General features: G+C 42.7%; 1 protein-coding gene across 1 annotated transcript; it reads right to left on the bottom strand.

Annotated features, from left to right (window-relative positions):
- Nucleotides 1–1,072: 1,072 nt before the first annotated feature.
- Nucleotides 1,073–17,879, bottom strand: EXOSC10 (exosome component 10). The gene is made up of 25 exons (XM_059487442.1): nucleotides 17,747–17,879; nucleotides 16,092–16,228; nucleotides 14,805–14,928; nucleotides 14,185–14,289; nucleotides 13,601–13,766; nucleotides 12,771–12,882; nucleotides 12,423–12,498; nucleotides 12,176–12,286; nucleotides 11,582–11,725; nucleotides 11,028–11,218; nucleotides 10,127–10,283; nucleotides 9,406–9,554; nucleotides 9,080–9,130; nucleotides 8,221–8,332; nucleotides 7,483–7,533; nucleotides 6,884–6,962; nucleotides 6,599–6,720; nucleotides 6,194–6,289; nucleotides 5,510–5,584; nucleotides 4,991–5,078; nucleotides 4,792–4,865; nucleotides 4,062–4,242; nucleotides 3,533–3,594; nucleotides 2,791–2,864; nucleotides 1,073–1,254 (listed from the first exon to the last, which is right to left on the bottom strand). The coding sequence occupies exons 1-25, from the start codon at nucleotides 17,873–17,875 to the stop codon at nucleotides 1,224–1,226; spliced, it is 2,697 nt and encodes an 898-aa protein (XP_059343425.1). The 5' UTR covers nucleotides 17,876–17,879; the 3' UTR covers nucleotides 1,073–1,223.
- Nucleotides 17,880–18,648: the final 769 nt, after the last annotated feature.

Below are 18,648 nucleotides of genomic sequence, written 5' to 3'. Positions count from 1 at the left end.
GAGAAATGCACCAAGGTTCTACTGAGAGTAGTTCTCCAACCAGGTTACACAAAGACCTCCAACAGCTGCTGCACAAGAGTAAAACAACCTCACAGTAGGGGATTCCAGTGCTACAACTGCACAGGCACAACCAAGTGAATAAACCATGCATATAGTTGCCAGTCACTTCCATTAAAGACATTTTAAAAACGTTTTGCAATTCATAAAGGGAAAACAGAAAAAGAGTAAAATTAGGACCATCCTTGAAATGTCACTTTCCTTGGAATTTAAAGTAGAGGATTTAAACCTCAGATATTAATATTCCCTGGACCGATGGGGCTTTTGCAATTTCTTCAAGTTAAAGAAATAACAAGAACTGATAAAGCTGACAAGGAAGGAATTGGCAGCCCCTGCAAATCCACTTGGAGACAATTGCTATTTGACTGCCCCTTTACAAAAACATTCTCCAATATTCAGCCATGCAAGCAGATTTTATAAGAATGAGACTGTTCTACCATTACAATGCTTGGTCAGCACTGTTCACACTAAGATACCTAAGGAGAAAAACCCCTCCTCTGTTCCTTCCACTTCTTATTTCCCAGAAACAGGGAAAAAGATTGAAAACAAGTTAAATCTCAAGTCTCCTCATAGTCTTTGTTTTACAAAGTCCTGTTAAAATGTCAGAGGTCTTCATCAGAATAAACTGTCACTGACCCATCCAATATTGATGATACTGTTTCTGATACTCCTTCTACAAAGAGTAGTACAAATACAATCTTTCCATTAAAATACACCAACACTGTGAGGTAAACACTCTCTTTTTCTGTATTAGCTTCTTTTTTTCTGTATTACCTTGTATTGTAAGAGATGAGCTGTGCAGTTCAATTTGTAAGCAAGGTCTATCATGAAAGACACTCTGGCCTCATTTCCTTCTCTGAACTGCTGGGTTTGAGCTCCAAGAAGTGACAAGTTTGTGTTAGAGGACACAGGATAAACTTTCAAAATTATAAACAAAGCAACACTGTGAGTATAATTAGAAAAAAAAAAAAAAAACAACAATGTGAATATAACAAAAGTGACATCAATACAGATGTTTTTCCTTTTGGAAAAAAAAGGATTTTAATGGTTTTAAAAACTTTCCTGTACAAAAAGTGATCAATGACTGGCATTTGCTTCCTCATGGTGGTAACACTTCTAATTACTGTTTCATTCAGCAGCAACTCCCACAGGTCCTGTAACAAAGATTATCTCTTTGGCCAGTGGTGTGTCGAACCCCTGCAAAAGAGTTTAAAAACCACTTTAATTATTGCAGTAAATTTACTCAAGATTGAAAACCAACCATATTACAATGATTCTATCAAGAGAGGGCCCTGAGGCACAGAGCACCCTTCTCCCTCCAGTGCTGCCCTTACGTGGTGTGGCTCTCTTATGACAAAGTAACACACAATAATCAAACCCTGCAAGCTAAACACTAAGTATCTATCCACAATAAGAATGTTCATATTTGGCAGAACTCTTATTCCTCCCCAGCTAGGCAGATGTTCTCCACTTCCACCTATCTGATCAAATTAAGGAACTCCCACACCCTGTAACACCAACTTTTACCTCAGCATTTCAAACCTTCCACCCAGTCATTGCATTAATCTAAATTTGTGCATTAATTGTCTTGCATTAATCCTAAATTGTTGGGTTTTTTTTCCTTTTTTTGTCCTTTAAACTGATGTCAGGGTGTGATGCAACCTGTTCCACTGAACATATGCTAAAGTGTTGTTGTTATCTTATTGTATTTCATATTTCTGGAGTCCCATCTTAAAGTCCATACCTTCTTGCTGGTCCTATTATGCAGCTCCTCTCTGCAGCACAGTTCCTCATGGCTTCCATAGGGGCTCCTCCTGGGCTCTCGACCCAACCCCCTTTTATCCCAGAGCCCTTCATGAGCTACAGCTGCTACCCAACCAAGGATCCCACAGCTGTAGCTCATCCAGAGCAACAGGACCCACCTATCTAATACATAGGACTCTCACTACATATATATATATTCACAAGGACTCCTTTATAACAATACATATATTCAGGCCCCTACATTTCCCCCCTTTTCTTTTAACAATTATACAATTACAATATACGTATCTGTCCCAGCTCCCAGGCTGCCACAGCTCTCGGCTGTCCGGGGGATTCCATACCTAATACATATATTCAGGCCCCTACATTTCCCCCCTTTTCTTTTAACAATTTCTCCATTACACAGTTACCATATCTGTCCCAGCTCTCAGGCTGCCACAGCTCTCAGCTGTCCTATCTTCCACTGTCCCAGCTCTCCGGCTGCCACAGCTCTCGGCTGTCCGGGGGATTCCATACCTTCTCCTTGGCTGCATGTTCTTTATCACGTCGCGGTCACCAATTGTTGTTATCTTATTGTATTTCATATTTCTGGTGACCCATCTTAAAGTCCATACCTGTTGTTGGTCCTATTATGCAGCTCCTTTCTGCAGCACAGTTCCTCATGGCTTCCATAGGGGCTCCTCCTGGGCTCTCGACCCAACCCCCTTTTATCCCAGAGCCCTTCATGAGCTACAGCTGCTACCCAACCAAGGATCCCACAGCTGTAGCTCATCCAGAGCAACAGGACCCACCTATCTAATACATAGGACTCTCACTACATATATATATATTCACAAGGACTCCTTTATAACAATACATATATTCAGGCCCCTACACTAAAGTTCCCACAGCAGTAGAGGACGATAGCTGAGGTTCTGGGGCAGGGGTGTGCAAACACTCCATCTGGATGAGGACAGGATAAAACCCCACCTTTCAGCTTTCCCCACCAGGTAGGACATGCTCCGGTTTCCAGACTGCTGAAGCTTGTTAGTTCCAGCAAATTTCTGCACACAGAAACAAACAAATAAATAAAACATCACCACAGTGAAGTTCCTCCCAAGTATATTCCATGTGCTGCCAGATCTTTTCAATTTCACAGAACTCTGCTCACTGACTTCCCTGTGCTGGTCACAGACTTCCCTAAATAGGCATAAAAAGGCAGCACAAAAAATTGTGTCTGTTCATCAGCAAGCCATGGTTTGATTGTTTATGGGTTTTTTCTTCTTTTCAATCTCAATTAGCAATAACTTAAGTAAAAACTCTCTGAGACTGTTTCTAACAGCAGTACTTGGAGGGGTACATAAGCAGCATGCAAAACTGACATGCCCTGGAACCACTGGAATGCCTGTGTTTTTTGAGGATTTAATGTGGAACTGGAATTTGTGGTGGTTTGCTGTGGTCCAAATGTCATGCCTGTGATGTATAGAGGCATAGGTGTGAGCAATGTATGGATAGGTGGGAAACAACAAGAGAATCTGAGGGACTTCAAGGAAGCTCCTCCTGAATGGGAAGAAATAATGAATAATGAACTTGGGATTGGAAGCTGCATTTCAGCAGCTGTTAGGGAACATTCTGCAGATGCACAAAATATCATCTGCCCTCCCAGAGAGCCCCTGGCTGGGTACATACAGTCACCCACATTTCTGTTCCCCCTTTCATGACAGGTTCATACCTTGCCTGTGTGAGCTTGCTTGGCAGGATCAAACTGTGGTGACTGTTTTGATTTGCTGCCTCCTAAGAGAGAGAGGGGAGAAGCTGTTATTAAAATTTTCTATAAAGAACAATGCATTCCCCACAGTGTTCCTCTGATGATATGGAGGTTTCACTACAGCCTCCCACACAGCAAAATGCAGAACAATCTTTTAAGGGCAGGAGATGTTTTTGAATAGTTCCTTTTTCACAAAGGAGTCAAATCTCCTTTGCCTCTTAGCCCCTGGCTCCAATTAAACAGATAAGAGAAAAGAAACAAAATCCAAATCCACAACCCACTTGGCCAATTATTTCAGGATATTGTTTCCAAATACAAGAGGAATACTAAAGTGCACATTCCTCAAGTCAATTTTTGGAACTATTTCCCCACTATAAGGTAAGTACATTGTGACAGTCTGTACTGCACTGGCACCCACACTCACACAGCCCTCTCAAGTCTCAGCTGGTAACATTTTCCAGTGTGCAGCACTCTAGAAGGGATCAGATCTTACCTGCAAACACCTTGAAGCTGGAATTGCTGTAATCAAAGGGGGTGAACTGCCTTAGTGCTTCCAGCTCCTCTGGCTGCTGGGTTTTTTTCTGCCGTTTCTTTTCCTGCGTTGGCAGCTCTGCTCCTGTTTCTGCTCCTATTTCACTCGTGTCTCTCTCCTTCTTCCTATTAGCTTGTTCCTGCTATGGAAGCAACCCACAAAATAGAAAAAAGGGTAAGTTGAAGAAAGGAGAGTGAAACATCTCATTGGGCAAATTAACTGCCCCAAGGAGCCAGGCTTCAGTGACTGCTCTTGCCTTTGGCAATAATAGCTTGGGGAGAATCTCTGTGCTCTTCCTGGGGCCTAAACTGCTATTTTATTGTTTTTGTATCTCACAGTAGAGACTTCTATAAAAAGCTAAATTGTCATTTCACGGGATATGGGAAGCTGAGATCTGCTGTGGCCCCACTGGCATATTTGGGGGAACCTATGCAGAACAACTGAAGAGCCTTAAAGGAAGTGAGGAGCAGTGGAAAACATCCCCTGTGCACACATGGAGGGATGGGATCATGTGCACAGCACAATTAGCAGGAGCCTGTTGTTACACCCAGGGCAGCACCACACAAAGGCTACTATCAATTATATTGATATTTATAAATATTCAGGTATTTCAGTTACAGGGCTCAGAGTTTCATTCTGAATTATAAGAGTCAAGATGAGCAATGGCTGGAGGAGGAATTCTACGACATACCATGGCTTGCTGGCGAACAGATACAACATTCTGTGCTGGCTTTTTATTCAACTTTTGTGTCTGGACAGGGGCAGCTATGGAGACAAAGAAGCATTACTGTAAAAAGCAGGAGTAAGTTAGCCAGGGGCTTAGAAAAAGCAAGCAAAGCAGTTTTGTATCAAGTCTCAAAACACACCAAGGAAGGGAAGAGTGGCTGTACCTGGCTGCTGGGCTGCTTTCTTATTGGTTTCATTCTTGGGCTTCTTCTGTCCTGGTGCCTGACTCACCAACTTCCATCGATTGCTGATCTGCAATGAAAAAATATTACCTGGAAACACTTTCTTTAAGGTTTCATGGCAAGGAATTGTTTATAAACTTGCTAACACTGGTGCTCATTTTGAGTACAAACGATCAAATTCAACTATAAAAGAGATTAAGATGTGCTGTACCATGTGAAGTAAAACCAAATGCTTTAAAAGTTCAAAGCTACAAACAAGCCTCAAAAACAAATGCACATATTTTCAGTAGAGTTTTCAGCTTTGACAGACAGGGACTATACAGCACAATGTCTCCAATCCCTGGTTCTTTAAGGATACAAATGTCACAGAAATATGTTAAGTTTCTCAAGAAGTATCCAAGGACAAAAAAAAATCTATATTGCTGAGGGTCCCAATGGAAAATAAACTACTTATTTGTTTCTTTTGTACTACTTGGCAGGAAATTTTAGCACCAGTCTTACTTCATAAATCTTTGATGATGGGTCAAACTTTGCAGATTGTGAGACATAGGCAGAATTCTCCTCTGGAGGTAGATACTGTAGAGAGGAAAAAAAATTGCTTTACACAGCATGTGACATTTAGCTCATTGCTAAAATGCTACTTGTTGTAAATCAGTGAGTTCATTTGAAGAAATATTCTACAGATAGAACACCTTGTGGAAAAAAAGAAGTCACCACAGCTACCAAGAGAAATACTAAAGAAAAAAATAACTAAAAACCCCTCCCCACAAAACCACAACACCCCCAACAGACCAACCAGCAACTGCACACCAGTAAAAATTTTGGTATTATTTTCTGGTAATCTACCACTCCAAATGTGTAATAGCATTCTATTGTTCTTCTGATTCATTACAAGAGTAGAATCAGCTTACTAATCTTAGCTATAAAGGACAGATGAAAAACCTAAAACTAGATTTAAAACCACAGTGAATGGTCTGTTTACTATGTAGAAAGACTTGTATCCAAGAGGTATTTTAATGTATTTTGAAAACAATCCCACACATGTGTCTCTGCAGGGACAATCCCTGGATTCCTGTCAGAGAGCAGCAGCTGATGCTCTATCAAGCCCTTCTGATATGGCTGAAAACCAAGCTCAGGGCACCCTCTGCATTGGGTAATCTGAATCCCACTATCAGGAGCTTTTACCATTTTAAATGGATTTTCAAAGGACTCCATTATTAGCTGAGCTTTCCGCTGTGCAGTGGTCAAAGTCTTCTTATTCCCTTCGTTTTCATCACATTCCTTAAAAGAAAAGAACAAAAGGAAGAAATATTAACCCAAATATTCTTTTTGTTTGGCTACTGCCACTTCATGCCATGTTGCTTCTCACTCTGAAATTCTACTGAGAGCAGTGACCCTCCAGAGACATGGAGGAACCTTGCTGGCTTCCTAACCCATTTGTTTTGGTTAGGCCTGATGCCTGTCAAAAGTCAGCACCATTGCCATGCATTTCCATCTTATTTCTTTCAACACTTCCACACAGTTTTATCAGGTTATTAAATCTGTTTTTTAGTATTTCAATACTGACACTGTCACAAACATACTGCTTACACTGAATATGCTGACAGTGGTAGTAGCAACAAGACATGTTGATTCTGGCTGATTATCTTGAATATCCTTTGTCCTCTCACTGTCTGAAAAGAGACAAACATCTTCCAAAACCAGTGCAGGGTCTGCATGAAAAGGAGACAAAATTTTTATTAGAGTCTTGTGTATTTTACTGCTATTTTGTGTCATGAGGTTTCCCTGAAAGTTTTTTCAGGATTGCTTATTTTCCCCATGTCAAAGCTCCATCATTGCATTATTAGCACAGCTTTTAGGTTAACTCTAAATTACCTAAGGCAGAGTTATTCTGAAAATCTTCCATAGGAATCCGTGAGCTGTCATGTGGTCCAAAGAGGGCATTCTCCAGCTTCTGCAGAGAGATTCAAATTATAAACACCATTGATACACTATGAATCTATTATTTTCACATACTGCAGAGACACTTTAATGAAAATTAAAAAAAAAAGGGATGAAATTCAGAGATGGAATATTCTTAGTGTAGCTCATCTGGCATCAAAAGGCTACCTGTGCAAACACCCATGAGTTAATGAGATGCTGCACTTCATGTACATGACAAGAGAGGAGTCAGCCTTAGAAACTCATCTGAAACCTCTCTTACAGCTCAGTCAAAATATTCAACATACATGAAACTGTCCAGCAGCCAGAGTGTTTGCTGATGAAACCTTAAGGGCTGCTTTATGGTGGTTTGTAAAATAACAGTTAACAACTGGTAATATTATGAATCTGGCACAGATAAGAACCACTTAGCTAAAGCAGAGAAACTTGTAAAATGGATGAGAGAAGCAATTTACTAGCAGGTAGAATTTGGATACATTTTTTTCCAAGTTTAAGGCTTAAGACACAAAGTAAAAATACAATGCAAACAATACCTCAGGGTTGGGCAGAGGTGCTCTCTTCCTGACTGCTGAAGTCATCTCAGACTAGAATGGGAGAGAAAGGTCAGTCACTTAAAAGCCCTGTTTCTTCTAGACTGGCCACCTTATCAATGTTTTCATCACATTTATTACAAGCTAGCAGGATAATAAAATTACTTTCTTCTAGTCCTGCAGTATTTGCACTTGGCTATACATTCAAACACCTCACACAGAGAGGGCACATTCTTGCTCACATGTTTTTTTTACTATGGATGAAAGCTGTATTAATATCAACATGCTCCTGATATATTTTAACTAATTAATTTCTTACACCTAGGCTGGTTCTTTTGCCTAGCATCTGCTGATATATTTTAACTGATTAACTTCTAACACCTAGGTTGGTTCTTTTGCCTCACCATAGCTGTAAAATATTTATGAGTCCATTTACATGGCCAGCAAATTCCACAAGGTGCAGTTCTTCCTCACACAGGCAAATGTGATGTACAGTATATGACAAACTACATTCTGTTCAAGGAGTGTCTGTTCATTAACTGCTCCAGGAAACTACACTGTGTGTAAGCCATTACATAGCAGACAGGCAAGAAGTTACAACACATCTTTCTGTTCTACTACAAAATTCAGTGTTCAAAAAGCAACTTTCAGCATACACATCATCACAGGTCACCATTCAGCTCCAGGCCTGGCTTAGGGATGCCAGTGATTAGTTTCCTGTGTGGTACAAGCTACTCCTACCTTGAGAAGAGGCATCTCTCGAGCCTGCTGAATGAGCAGATGCAATTCATTAACCTGCTGCCGAACAAGGGGTGGGACAGGGTTACAGCAAGCAATGATACCCTGGCATTCTCTGCAGAGAGAGGAGGAAAATTCAGTGTGCTGTATTCATGGCTGGTATGTTGGCATTTGCATTTAAAGGATATAACCACTACCCTGACTGTGACAGAGCAAGACAAGTCAGATTAATCTCTGTAATGAAATTCTGCAGGTTTGTGCAGATGAGGAGAAGCCATCAAGTCAGCTCTCATCATCATTTCATTCAGTATTCACCTACGAAAGCTGAGCCAGGCAGCAGACGTGCCTTTAAAGATGTATTTTGTTTTTATTCTCAAGTATGGTTGTTAGGTGATGAGTGCCAAATGTTTGAGGAAAATATTGTATAAATTGGGTGTTTTAAGGGATCTGTCCCTTGCCATCCCCATTCTTTAGGAACTGCAATAAAAATCCAAATTGGGGGCACTCACCCCTCTCTTGCTCTGTAAAAGTGAAGGAATCTCAGAGGGAATGTGTAACACAGAGCAATGCAAAGGAATGTGGTTTATTAGTGCAATACAATCCAAGTGATGTATCCCAGACATCTGAAGCCTTCTGAAGGAGTACTGCTATTTATTTCTCTTCCACACTGAACAGCTATAGAGAAAAGCAGTACTGACAGCTGGAAGGAAGGGATCAACTGCAGAAGTAATTACACACTTGGAAGTGACTTGCTGGATATTAAGATCAAGTAAAACTCCTTCAGTGCGAACAAAAGTTACTTGGGAGTGACTTGCTGGATATTAAGATCAAGTAAGACTCCTTCAGTGTGAACAAAACTTACTTGGGCAGCTCCTCTGCAATCTTCAACAGCATATGGTTTGGTAGCACATACCTACAACACAAAGAGGTGGTATGAATGTAACAGAATGTTAAAAACAATTAAAAACACCTTCAAAGTCCACAACTCTGCCCCCATTACAAGGTCTGACGTGATGAAATAATTTAAAAAGAAAAGAAACATAACAGAACTTCTGTGTAACAAGCAGCCTGATGTAGTACAGTAATTTCTAGAGGTAACAAAGTTGTCTCATCTCAGGGGTGGAAGGGGCATAATCCAAGATATTTACTAAAGCATTAAGTCAGTGTTCATAACAAAAGATTTCCTACCCTGTGCTCTCATCCTCTTGCCGTGCTATCTTGTCTCTCCATGCAAACAGCAGCCTGAATGCTGCCAGCTGTTGGGTGTCAAGGTGCTTTTTCTGCCTCCTGTAGAGATCAAGGTAGGATTCATCTGTGAAGAGGGGCTTGATGTATTTCTGGATAAGAAAAAAAGAAGCACTTGTGAGCTTTCTGTTTTGCCTCTCTCAGACATAGAGTCTCACACGGACATCAGGGGACTCAATTCACTCAGGTACAATGTGTCTTTACTAAATTCACTCAGGTACAATGTGTCTTTCAGCTTTTTATCCTAAACTATTGGTAGGAGCCTATTCCTGAAAAACACACATCTCATCCATTGTCAGGGGAAATCCACCCTCATCAAAATCAGGAGCAGCTTTACTATCATCAAGCTTTACTACATCACACAAAGTGTTTTCCACAGGCACCATATAGTTGTCTATGAATGCAGCTCCATGAGGCTTTGAACTTCTAGGAACATCCAGCAGAACCAGAAGTGTAACAAATCTCTTAGAAAAGACACACCTGAATGCATTGTGAGGCCAAGGAATACTAACATTCAAAAAAGAGCAGGAAGGCATCTGAGTCCAAGGACCATAACTGGTGAAAGTGACTGCACATGACTGAGAGTACATGCAGATGTTTTCAGACACACAAAAAGAAAAAGACATAGAATAGGTGCAGGTAATCAAAGCAGGCGAAGCTTTACCTTTAGGCAGATGTCCCTGCTGCGCTGCCACACAACCTGCAGCTGTGTGGGCTGTTCCTTCCCTCTCTCCCACAGCAGCTCCCTCACTTTATCATAGATGTAGAGCAGGTAGTGAGTGTCCTCACGGGCATACCGGATCATTTCTTCTGGCAAAGGGCTACAAAAAGAGCCAGAATTACACCAACATATTTCAGCTGTCCTGCCAAACTGTTACTTTTCTCTTAAAACTGTTACTTTTCTCTTAAAGAAACTGTTAGTTTTCTCTTAAAAGGCATATTAGGGTAAAATGCATATGAAACATGCCAAGAGCTAACATGGAAAATCTGTTTTGGTACTGCAGGATTGGTTAGGGACCAGCAGTAAAATGCTGTGCACTGTCCAGTTCACATCCTTGTTTGTGTGCTGGAGAGCAGGATTGATGTGTAGCTAAATCATGTGGCACAAGTGCTTGCTATGGTATTTGTCATAGCCCTCTTCTCTCTGCAGAGCCTACAAAAGTACACTTGAGATCTCTGAGGTGGGCAGGGTGCACCTGCATAGTCAAGATCACTGCTCCAACACCATCTGCTCTGCCTGGCACAGGTTATTAAATGTTTTTGTGGGGGCACTAGAGGAGCAAATACTGTCTCTGTAACACTGTAGTGATTAAGAACTGTTCCTAAGAAGTGGGCTTCCAGATTTTCATTACTTCATCTTTCAAGATCTTTCCAAAAAGACCTAATTTAATTTTAAAAAAGTGGGAAAATGTAATACTCAAAAACTTTGGGCACAGCCAGGTAAATGCTGTGCTCATTCAATTTGAGACTAACCCATAATTTTTCGTGCAAGAAGAAGCTCTAGCAATGCAAACAAGGAGAAGTGCTACCTTGCAGCTCCAGCCCATCTGAGGGTCAGTTTTTACCGTATTCTCCAGTCAGCCAGCTGGTATTTCTTGTCAGCATCTACATTGCAATACAGCTTCAGCAAGTGATCCAAAGAATGTCTGCCAAGATTGAGGAGACGAGCAGCTTGGTGAGTATCAAACACATTCACCAAGTACAGACCAAAGTCTCTTTGCAGCCATTCCACATCTGAATCAGCACCATGAAGGACCTTGAAAAGCATAAAAATTTGGGGATGATACGAAGAACATTTCTACTCCAGGCTGGTAGTGCTGTGCTTTCATACTCATGTGTCTAGATTTCTTTTCTCTGTTTTTTACTGTTAAGTATAGAACTACTAAATAAATGCATCTGGCAAGCAATTCACATCAAGAAATGAAGCTCCTGAACAAATTATAGTGAAAGCAGAATCAATTGATCAAGACCGAGCACACAGTGTAGTTTTAATTATAAGAAAGTTTAAATCGAGTGATCAAAACTGAGCACACAGTGTGATTTTAACTGTAAGAAAGCTTAAACTAAAACAATAATAATAATATTTTTTTAAAAAAATCTGGTGAATCTTGCAGCTGACCTTCACAATTGCAGGGTCTGTGAAGGTCTCATTGAGGATGTTCATGTCACTGCGCAGTTCCAGTGTATCAATGATGAAATCTTCTGTTCGGGTGGAAATCTGCATCAGACACGTCAAGCCAAGGAAGGTTCTGTAGGAGTGGTGCTGGTAACAGGGAAGAGAGATGGAAGCTGGGATTCATTACAGAAACAATACTATAAAATAAATAAATACTATAAAATAAAATGGCATTCTAAATGAGGGAAGAAAGAGCAACAAGACCTCTTTTAGAAAAAAAGACACTGGATGAACAAACTTTCTCTTTGCAGTGACTAAGATGACATTAAAAAAACAAGGATTAATTGAAAGAAGATCAAATTCACTAAGAAGTGCACAGGCAGCCCTGCCATTGGAAAACTTCTAATACTGACACAGTTTAATTCAACCTTATAGATAATATCAGACAGATATTATGTCAGGAACTGTCTTTTCATATCAGGGAGTACAAAACCCAGGAGAAAACCACCCCCCACCCCACCATGAGAAGAATATAATGGTCTCCTAGCTCCTAAAAGTACATGTGTAACTTCTAAATATAAAATGCAACTGGATTACCTCTAAGTCCAAGGCAAATTCTTTACAAGTCATAAGCTTTTCATTTAGTTCTACCAGCTCATCCAGTGTGGTGATAAAATGACAGGGTGTTTCCTCAATGGGCCTGTACATCTGGCAGAGCAAATGAATTAGGCATGGTACATTCATTGTCAACTCCCAATCCCAACCTCCACCCTCAAACATGAAATTTATCATTATGGCTTTAAATGTACTAAATCTGTAGCTCAAAATTAAAGTGGGCACCAACCTGGAGTTCAGGTTTCTTGAGAACTTCGTCTGGTGGAGAAAAATGCTCCAGTTCATACTGGTAAGGGTGAGCAAACCTGTGGAAATTAGGAAGAGACACACACAGACTAAATTCCAGTCCTCTTTATGAGGACAGAGCACAGAGGCTTTGAGAGCTATGGCTGTTTCCCTATTCTGTCTCTTTTAAAGCAGATTAATGTAACTGCAGAGGTCTAAAGCAAATCACATACAATGTAGCGTGGCCACAAACACATGCAGAACTGTTATACATGATGAGCATCAGCACAATCTGAGCACACAGGTTCACCCAGGGGACTCCAAGCACCTTGCTGGCAGGTTAGTTTCTTACATGTCTTGCTCAGTTTTCTGCGTCCTCTGCTGATGTATGAAGTCTGCCAAAGCAGCTGGCACATCCAAGTCCTCAGGGCGCTCCTTTCTCTGCCGTCCACTTTTTGTGAGGGCTGAACAACCAATATGGAATAACTGGACTAGGTCCCCCACACAACATGTTCTCAGCCTATTTCTATCTCCCCCTCCACCCACCACAAGAGTTTACACAGTATCAAAAATCTTAATTTAGTGCTGCTGCTTTTGCTGTCATTTTGTACCTGAAATAACAACTCAGTTACTTGGCTGTTTTTAGGAAGACACGAGGTGGTTTTGGCTTAAAAGCTTGGATGGAAATTGAAAAATCTTCAGAAAAATTTTTCAATCATTCCTGGTTACTGAAACTACAACTGCAGCAGTGCAGAATACAGATGAACTGGCAGCAGCAGAATGTATTCCTGACAGCTTTGAAAAGCACCAGAACCAAAGGTAGATGTCCTCATATACATACTGCAGCTCATCCATCTGAAAGAATATCTGTAGAGCCAACTAGTCTAATCAAGACTTCTCATGCAAAAGTGACTCTCATGCATGTTCAAGGTGGTAAAAAGCAGCAGCAGATTATCTGTTTGGAACAGATTATTTGCTGTATACCAGCAAGAAGATGCTGTTTGCTGATCTACACTGTCATGACAGATATGGAAACAACAGTGTCACCAAGATCACTACACCCAAACGTTCAACATCTCTTGCTACTTGTTTTTATAGTCTGTGATTTCTCCTCTAGACTGTGAGGGCAGGTTTGTGTCAAATACTTGCAACAAATTACCCCCCCAAAAATAAACCCCTTACCTTCAGGCAAAGGCTTCAAAGCATTTGGTTTGATATAAATTTTAGGTACAAAGGGAGTGTTGGAATTGTCAATCTTTTCACGAAACTTCAGCTGCGGTCGAGAAATATTCTTGGCATGAAGCAGTCGGAATGTTTCAGACTGAGATCTTTTGTGGTATTCTCCTGCCTATTTAAAAAAAAAAAAAATAAACAGAGGTAAAACCAACATGATTTACCAGATATTGTTTTCCTCAGAGGAGGAAAACAATTCAGAGGAGTTATATCCCGCATTTCAAACTGAGTAACTTTTTTTTAGTAAGGAAAAAAAGTTGGGACTCAAGATCCTGAATTCATAGGCACAGGAAAGGCTGTTGAGCATGTGAAACTGGAATGGCAATTGAAAGAATAAAGATTTCAGAACCAAGTTTGAATGAATAGGAAAAAGAGAAAAAGAGAGAGGTACTTAGAATGTGTGAAAAAACATGAGGGAACATTTAACTACTCAACTCCACTGGAGAACTGGTAGAACAGCTGGGAGAACAGCTGGGAGAACAGCTGGGAGAACAGCTGAGCTAACACAGCCAAACTGAGCATGGGGGCCTCACCTTACGGTTCCAGCTGGAAACAATCATCTGTGGGGGCTGTAACCCAGCTGGCAGGACTGGCTGCTGGTTTCTATTCACTCCTGATGCTTCATCCAATAAAATACTCTAAAATTCACAAAAACAATGTGAAGCACCTGTTAAATCACCACACTTAGACACTCTAGTCAGACTGAGTAAAGAAAATCATGTAGGTAGGTATCTCCATAGCCATCTCCCCCAAATTCTGTGCAACACAAGACAGACAAACATGGGAGGAGTATGTTGAAGATCAGGGGGAAGAGTTACCTCAGAGAAGCACTCTCAAATATACAGACATGTTCTCAGGCTGTGAGGATTTTATGTCAAACTGCATTTAGTTTCCTCACACACCCCATATTACCTTCCCTCCCCTTGGCTCTCCTACCTTAGCTGCTGTGATCTCTGGCCTGGCATTTGGAAGGGTTTTTAAAATAAAAAGGGAATACACTTGGGGTTTTTAAAATAAAAAGGGAATACATAAAATTGAGGAAATAGTGACTAATTGTGGAAGCTGTGCCACTGAAGTTCTTGCAACAAAAAAAAAGAAAACTTGTGGCAACAGAACACTTTTTAAGAACCACATCCAGAAATAATTTGCTTACCACTCTTTCAAGAATGACATCATTGGAGTCAACCAGCATATCAAATTTATCTTCCAGCCCTGTCACTTTGCTGGAATCTTGCAAGAGGCTCCGGCAGCCGTGGTACTGCATCACCTGGCTCATGCTTGCAAGAGAACAGAAAAGCTGTCAGCAATCTGAATGCAGGCTATCTAAACATTAAAACATCCAGTTCTCTTACAGTTTCTTATACTTTAAAGAAGTCAAATTACAGTTTCTACACTTTACAGTTCTACACTTTATAGTTTCTACTCTTACAGTTTCTACGCTTTAAAGAAGTCAAATTATAGATATCATCACATGAAAAGAAATCAAATTATAGATATCATCACATGAGCAGTAAAAGAAAAAGCAACTATACAGTATTAAAGCGTTAGAATTAGGTTCTCACAAACACGACTTTTAAAATGGACAGACTAATGTGTTCAGTATCAGGTGCTCCTCTCTGCACAGCTCCTCATGGCAATGTAATGAAATGCCCTCTTTAAGCTTGCCACTTCAGCTGCCAAGTGCTAGAGAAGCAGCTAAAACTGGATGTATGAAATAAACCAGCTCTTTAACATGTTTGAAGGTGCCAAAGAAGGGGCTGCCCTCTGGTTTGGACTGCCAGCTGTCAGCAGCAGCCCCGAGGTGCAGCAGTGTCGGTTTCTCGGCTGTTTAGGTGGCCTGGAAAGGCCCAGGGTGGCCTTGGACAGCCCGCGCTTCAAAGGACAAGAAGAGACTTCTGATCTTTTCTCGGTCTCGGTGTTTATTAATTGTTTATCTAAAAGATTTTCTCTCAGCCCGACAGAGGTCTGCACAGCAAGCCAGCCATGAGCACACTGCAAGCCCCCGGGGCGGTCACTTATCTTTATACCCGAAGTTACGTGTACAATATTTATCATTTTTCCCCAATACCTTTTACCCTTATTAACCGGTGCACTTCTAGTAATAACCAATCCCAAAGTGCCAACATCACCACAGAAGATGGAGGCCAAGAAGAAGAAGAAGGACAGGACACGCCCCAATTCCTCCATCTTACTTCTTTAGACCCCCCTGTACAGAAATCCTAAACCCTGTGTCTTACACTCTAATTAACTTATCCCTTCACCATTCACCCCAGTGAATTCCTCCTATCCTCATACAGGTGTCGTCTCCTGTGTAGGATCAAAGTCCAGCCACCAGACACTTCTGGCAACATTCCAGGACTCCCGAGCCCCCCAAGGGTGGTCTCGGCCACTCTGCACCTCAGTCCTGAGGTGCTGAAATCCCACACAGCAGGGCCCTTACCAGCGGAGCAGGCGGTCGCTCTGGGTGCTGCAGTAGGCGCGGAACCCAGGGAAGCTGCAGTAGAAATCGTACTCGTCTCCAGGCTGGGGGAGCCCGTTGGATGCCTTTGTTGCAGCCACCACTGTGCCGAGAGCATACTGTGAAAGAGCAACGTTATCGGCTTTTTGTCAGTGTTTTGTTTGTGTTTACTCAGGATACTCTTTGGTAGAAATGCACTTTGCCTGGTTGGTTGGAACTGCGTGGTTCTAATGTGTGGTTTTGCACTAGGAGTAACTTCACATAGTTATTTAGTGTGAAAAATGTGTATTTTATGACTGGCTTTTTGCAAATATTCAAATGAATATTATATGTGTTGTGGTAGAAAGTGATGCTGTATTAATTCTTTGAAGTACTATGTTAAATATAGTTTTAGGTTATAACAAAATGTTAAAGTAGAAATTATGCTATGTAAGATACTTTTTTTAAAGGAAGGACTCGCAGCAAGATAGCAGCCACAGGACACCTGAATCTTTCAGAGAAAAAGAATGTATTGCTCCATTATCAGAAGAAATGAACTTCTTCCCACCTCAAAGGTGCTGTTAGGATTCAGAGGAAGAAGTTGATGATGACCAGACAGAATCCTCTGTTTGAATGGAATTTATGCATCATGTATGAGGTGTATGAATATGCAACAGGCTGTTGCTTTTAAGGGTTAATCCTCTGTTAACGTGGGTCCTTTTTCGGGCTTGTGCTGCCCAGAAAAAGGTACCCGGCCATCCCTAACTCTTTGTCTTTATTGCCTCATATTGTCCTAATTCAAATTGTCCAAATTATTATTACTCTAATTGTATTACTATTTTTATAGCCATTTTATTACTATTAAACTTTAAAAAAAATTAAAAAAAAAGGATTGCCGTTTTTCACATTTAGATCGCTTTAAATAATGAAAGTCCAAAAACTTCATTATAGAACTACTAAATGATTATAAAACTACTACTGATCATCCTCCAGTGTTCAGGCACTGAACAGGCTCCCCAGGGAATGGTCATGGCCCCAAGGCTGCCAGAGCTCCAAGAGCTTTAGGAAAATCCTCTCAGGCACAAGGTCGGATTGTAGAGGTGTCTGTGCAGAGCCAGGAGCTGGACTCCTGGAAGATCCTTGTGGGAGCCTTCCAACTAAGAGTATTCTACAGTTCTAAAGCAGCAGGAACGCAGATAATTACTTTATTACTCTAACAAAACACCCCAAATCCCTGCAACGCTTCCTATTTGTGATCTGGCAGCCATTCCCTCTCCGGCATCAGCATCGTGCACAGGTAAAACACACGGGGGCTAACGCTGCCATTTATAAGGCATGGGACAATTCGCATCGCGACAAGCCCTCACGAGGGTCCCCATTCCCCGGCATTTCCAGGAACCCCCGGTGGCTGACAAGGCCAGGGCCCGACCCAGGCCGGTAACAGGTCCCGATACACCCCTCTGGCCCCCGCAGCCGCCGGCCTGGCCCACACCCTCCTCCTGCCATTGGGGACACCCTACAGGTGCCTCCCGCTCCGGCTGGGATCCCCACGCGGCCCCCGCGGGACAGGACTACAGCTCCCGGCATGGCCCGAGCGCACACGGCACGCCGGGAGCGGCAGTGCCCCGCCCGCCCCCCCTGCCCCTCTCCCACCGCACCTTGACGAAGGCGTCGGGGCTGTCGAAGCCGGGCATGGCCGACATGGTGCTGCTTCCCTCCGTGCCCGCGGGCATCCTGGAGCTGCCCGCCTGCCCCGCCGGGCTCCCCTCACGGCCGGCTGCCGCCATGTTGACGCGCGGCGCTGTCGCGAGAATCGGGCGCAGTCGCGAGAGCGCAGCGCTGGCGGCCGGAAGGGGGAGCGGAGAAGAGCGGGGAGCGCACGCGCCCCCAGCGGCAGGACGGGGCAGGACAGCCCCGGGCGGGGCGGGAGGAAGGCGCTGAGGGGAGCCCTGAAGGCCGCCCGGCCCGGCCGGGCTGCGGTGCGGCACATTCGGCCTTTTCCCAAATAAACACCCAGCACCAGAAGGGAAGGGACCCAGAGGGATCATCAACTCTTGGACATCCCGACAATCCCACCTGAGAACGTTGTCCAAATGCTCCTGGAGTTCTGGCAGCCTTGGGCAGTGCCCATTCCCTGGGGAGCCTGTTCAGTGCCCCACCACCCTCCGGCGAAAGAACCTTTTCACCTTTTCCTGATGTCCAGCCTAAAACTCCCCTGACACAGCTCCAGCCGTTCCCTGGTCCTGGTCCTGTCACCACAGAGCAAAGATCAATGTGTGCTCATCCTCTTCCCCTCAGGAGGAAGATCCAGACTGCCATTAGTCTCCGCTCAGTCTCCTCCAGGCTGAACAGACCAAGGACCCTCAGTGGCTCCTCTTCCCATCTTTGTGTCCCTTCTTTGTACATTCTAAGGGCTTAAAAATCTTTCTTATATTGTGTCCTTGATAGCCACACCAATGCCCAGAAAGGGGCAAGGGCCAATACCCAAATTTGTGACTGCCACCTGCCCATTTCCCATTTTTGCAGTGCAGCATTTGCACAAGCAGCTGGGGAAGCCCAG

Source organism: Ammospiza nelsoni, chromosome 22, assembly GCF_027579445.1.
Source record: "Ammospiza nelsoni isolate bAmmNel1 chromosome 22, bAmmNel1.pri, whole genome shotgun sequence".
In the NCBI taxonomy this organism is placed as follows: Eukaryota; Metazoa; Chordata; class Aves; order Passeriformes; family Passerellidae; genus Ammospiza; species Ammospiza nelsoni.
Note: the sequence above shows the minus strand (reverse complement) of the source record. Positions and strands in the feature narration are given on the sequence as shown.

What these genes read in the sequence shown, in the direction of transcription:
- EXOSC10 (XM_059487442.1), bottom strand. Translation starts at nt 17,875, where the DNA reads ATGGCGGCAGCCGGCCGTGAGGGGAGCCCGGCGGGGCAGGCGGGCAGC. An exon ending in GAAAGCAGCCCAGCAGCCAG is followed by an intron (nt 4,866 to 4,990) that starts GTACAGCCACTC and finishes TTGTCTCCATAG; the next exon opens with CTGCCCCTGTCCAGACACAA. An exon ending in AGCAAGCTCACACAGGCAAG is followed by an intron (nt 2,865 to 3,532) that starts GTATGAACCTGT and finishes TTCTGTGTGCAG; the next exon opens with AAATTTGCTGGAACTAACAA.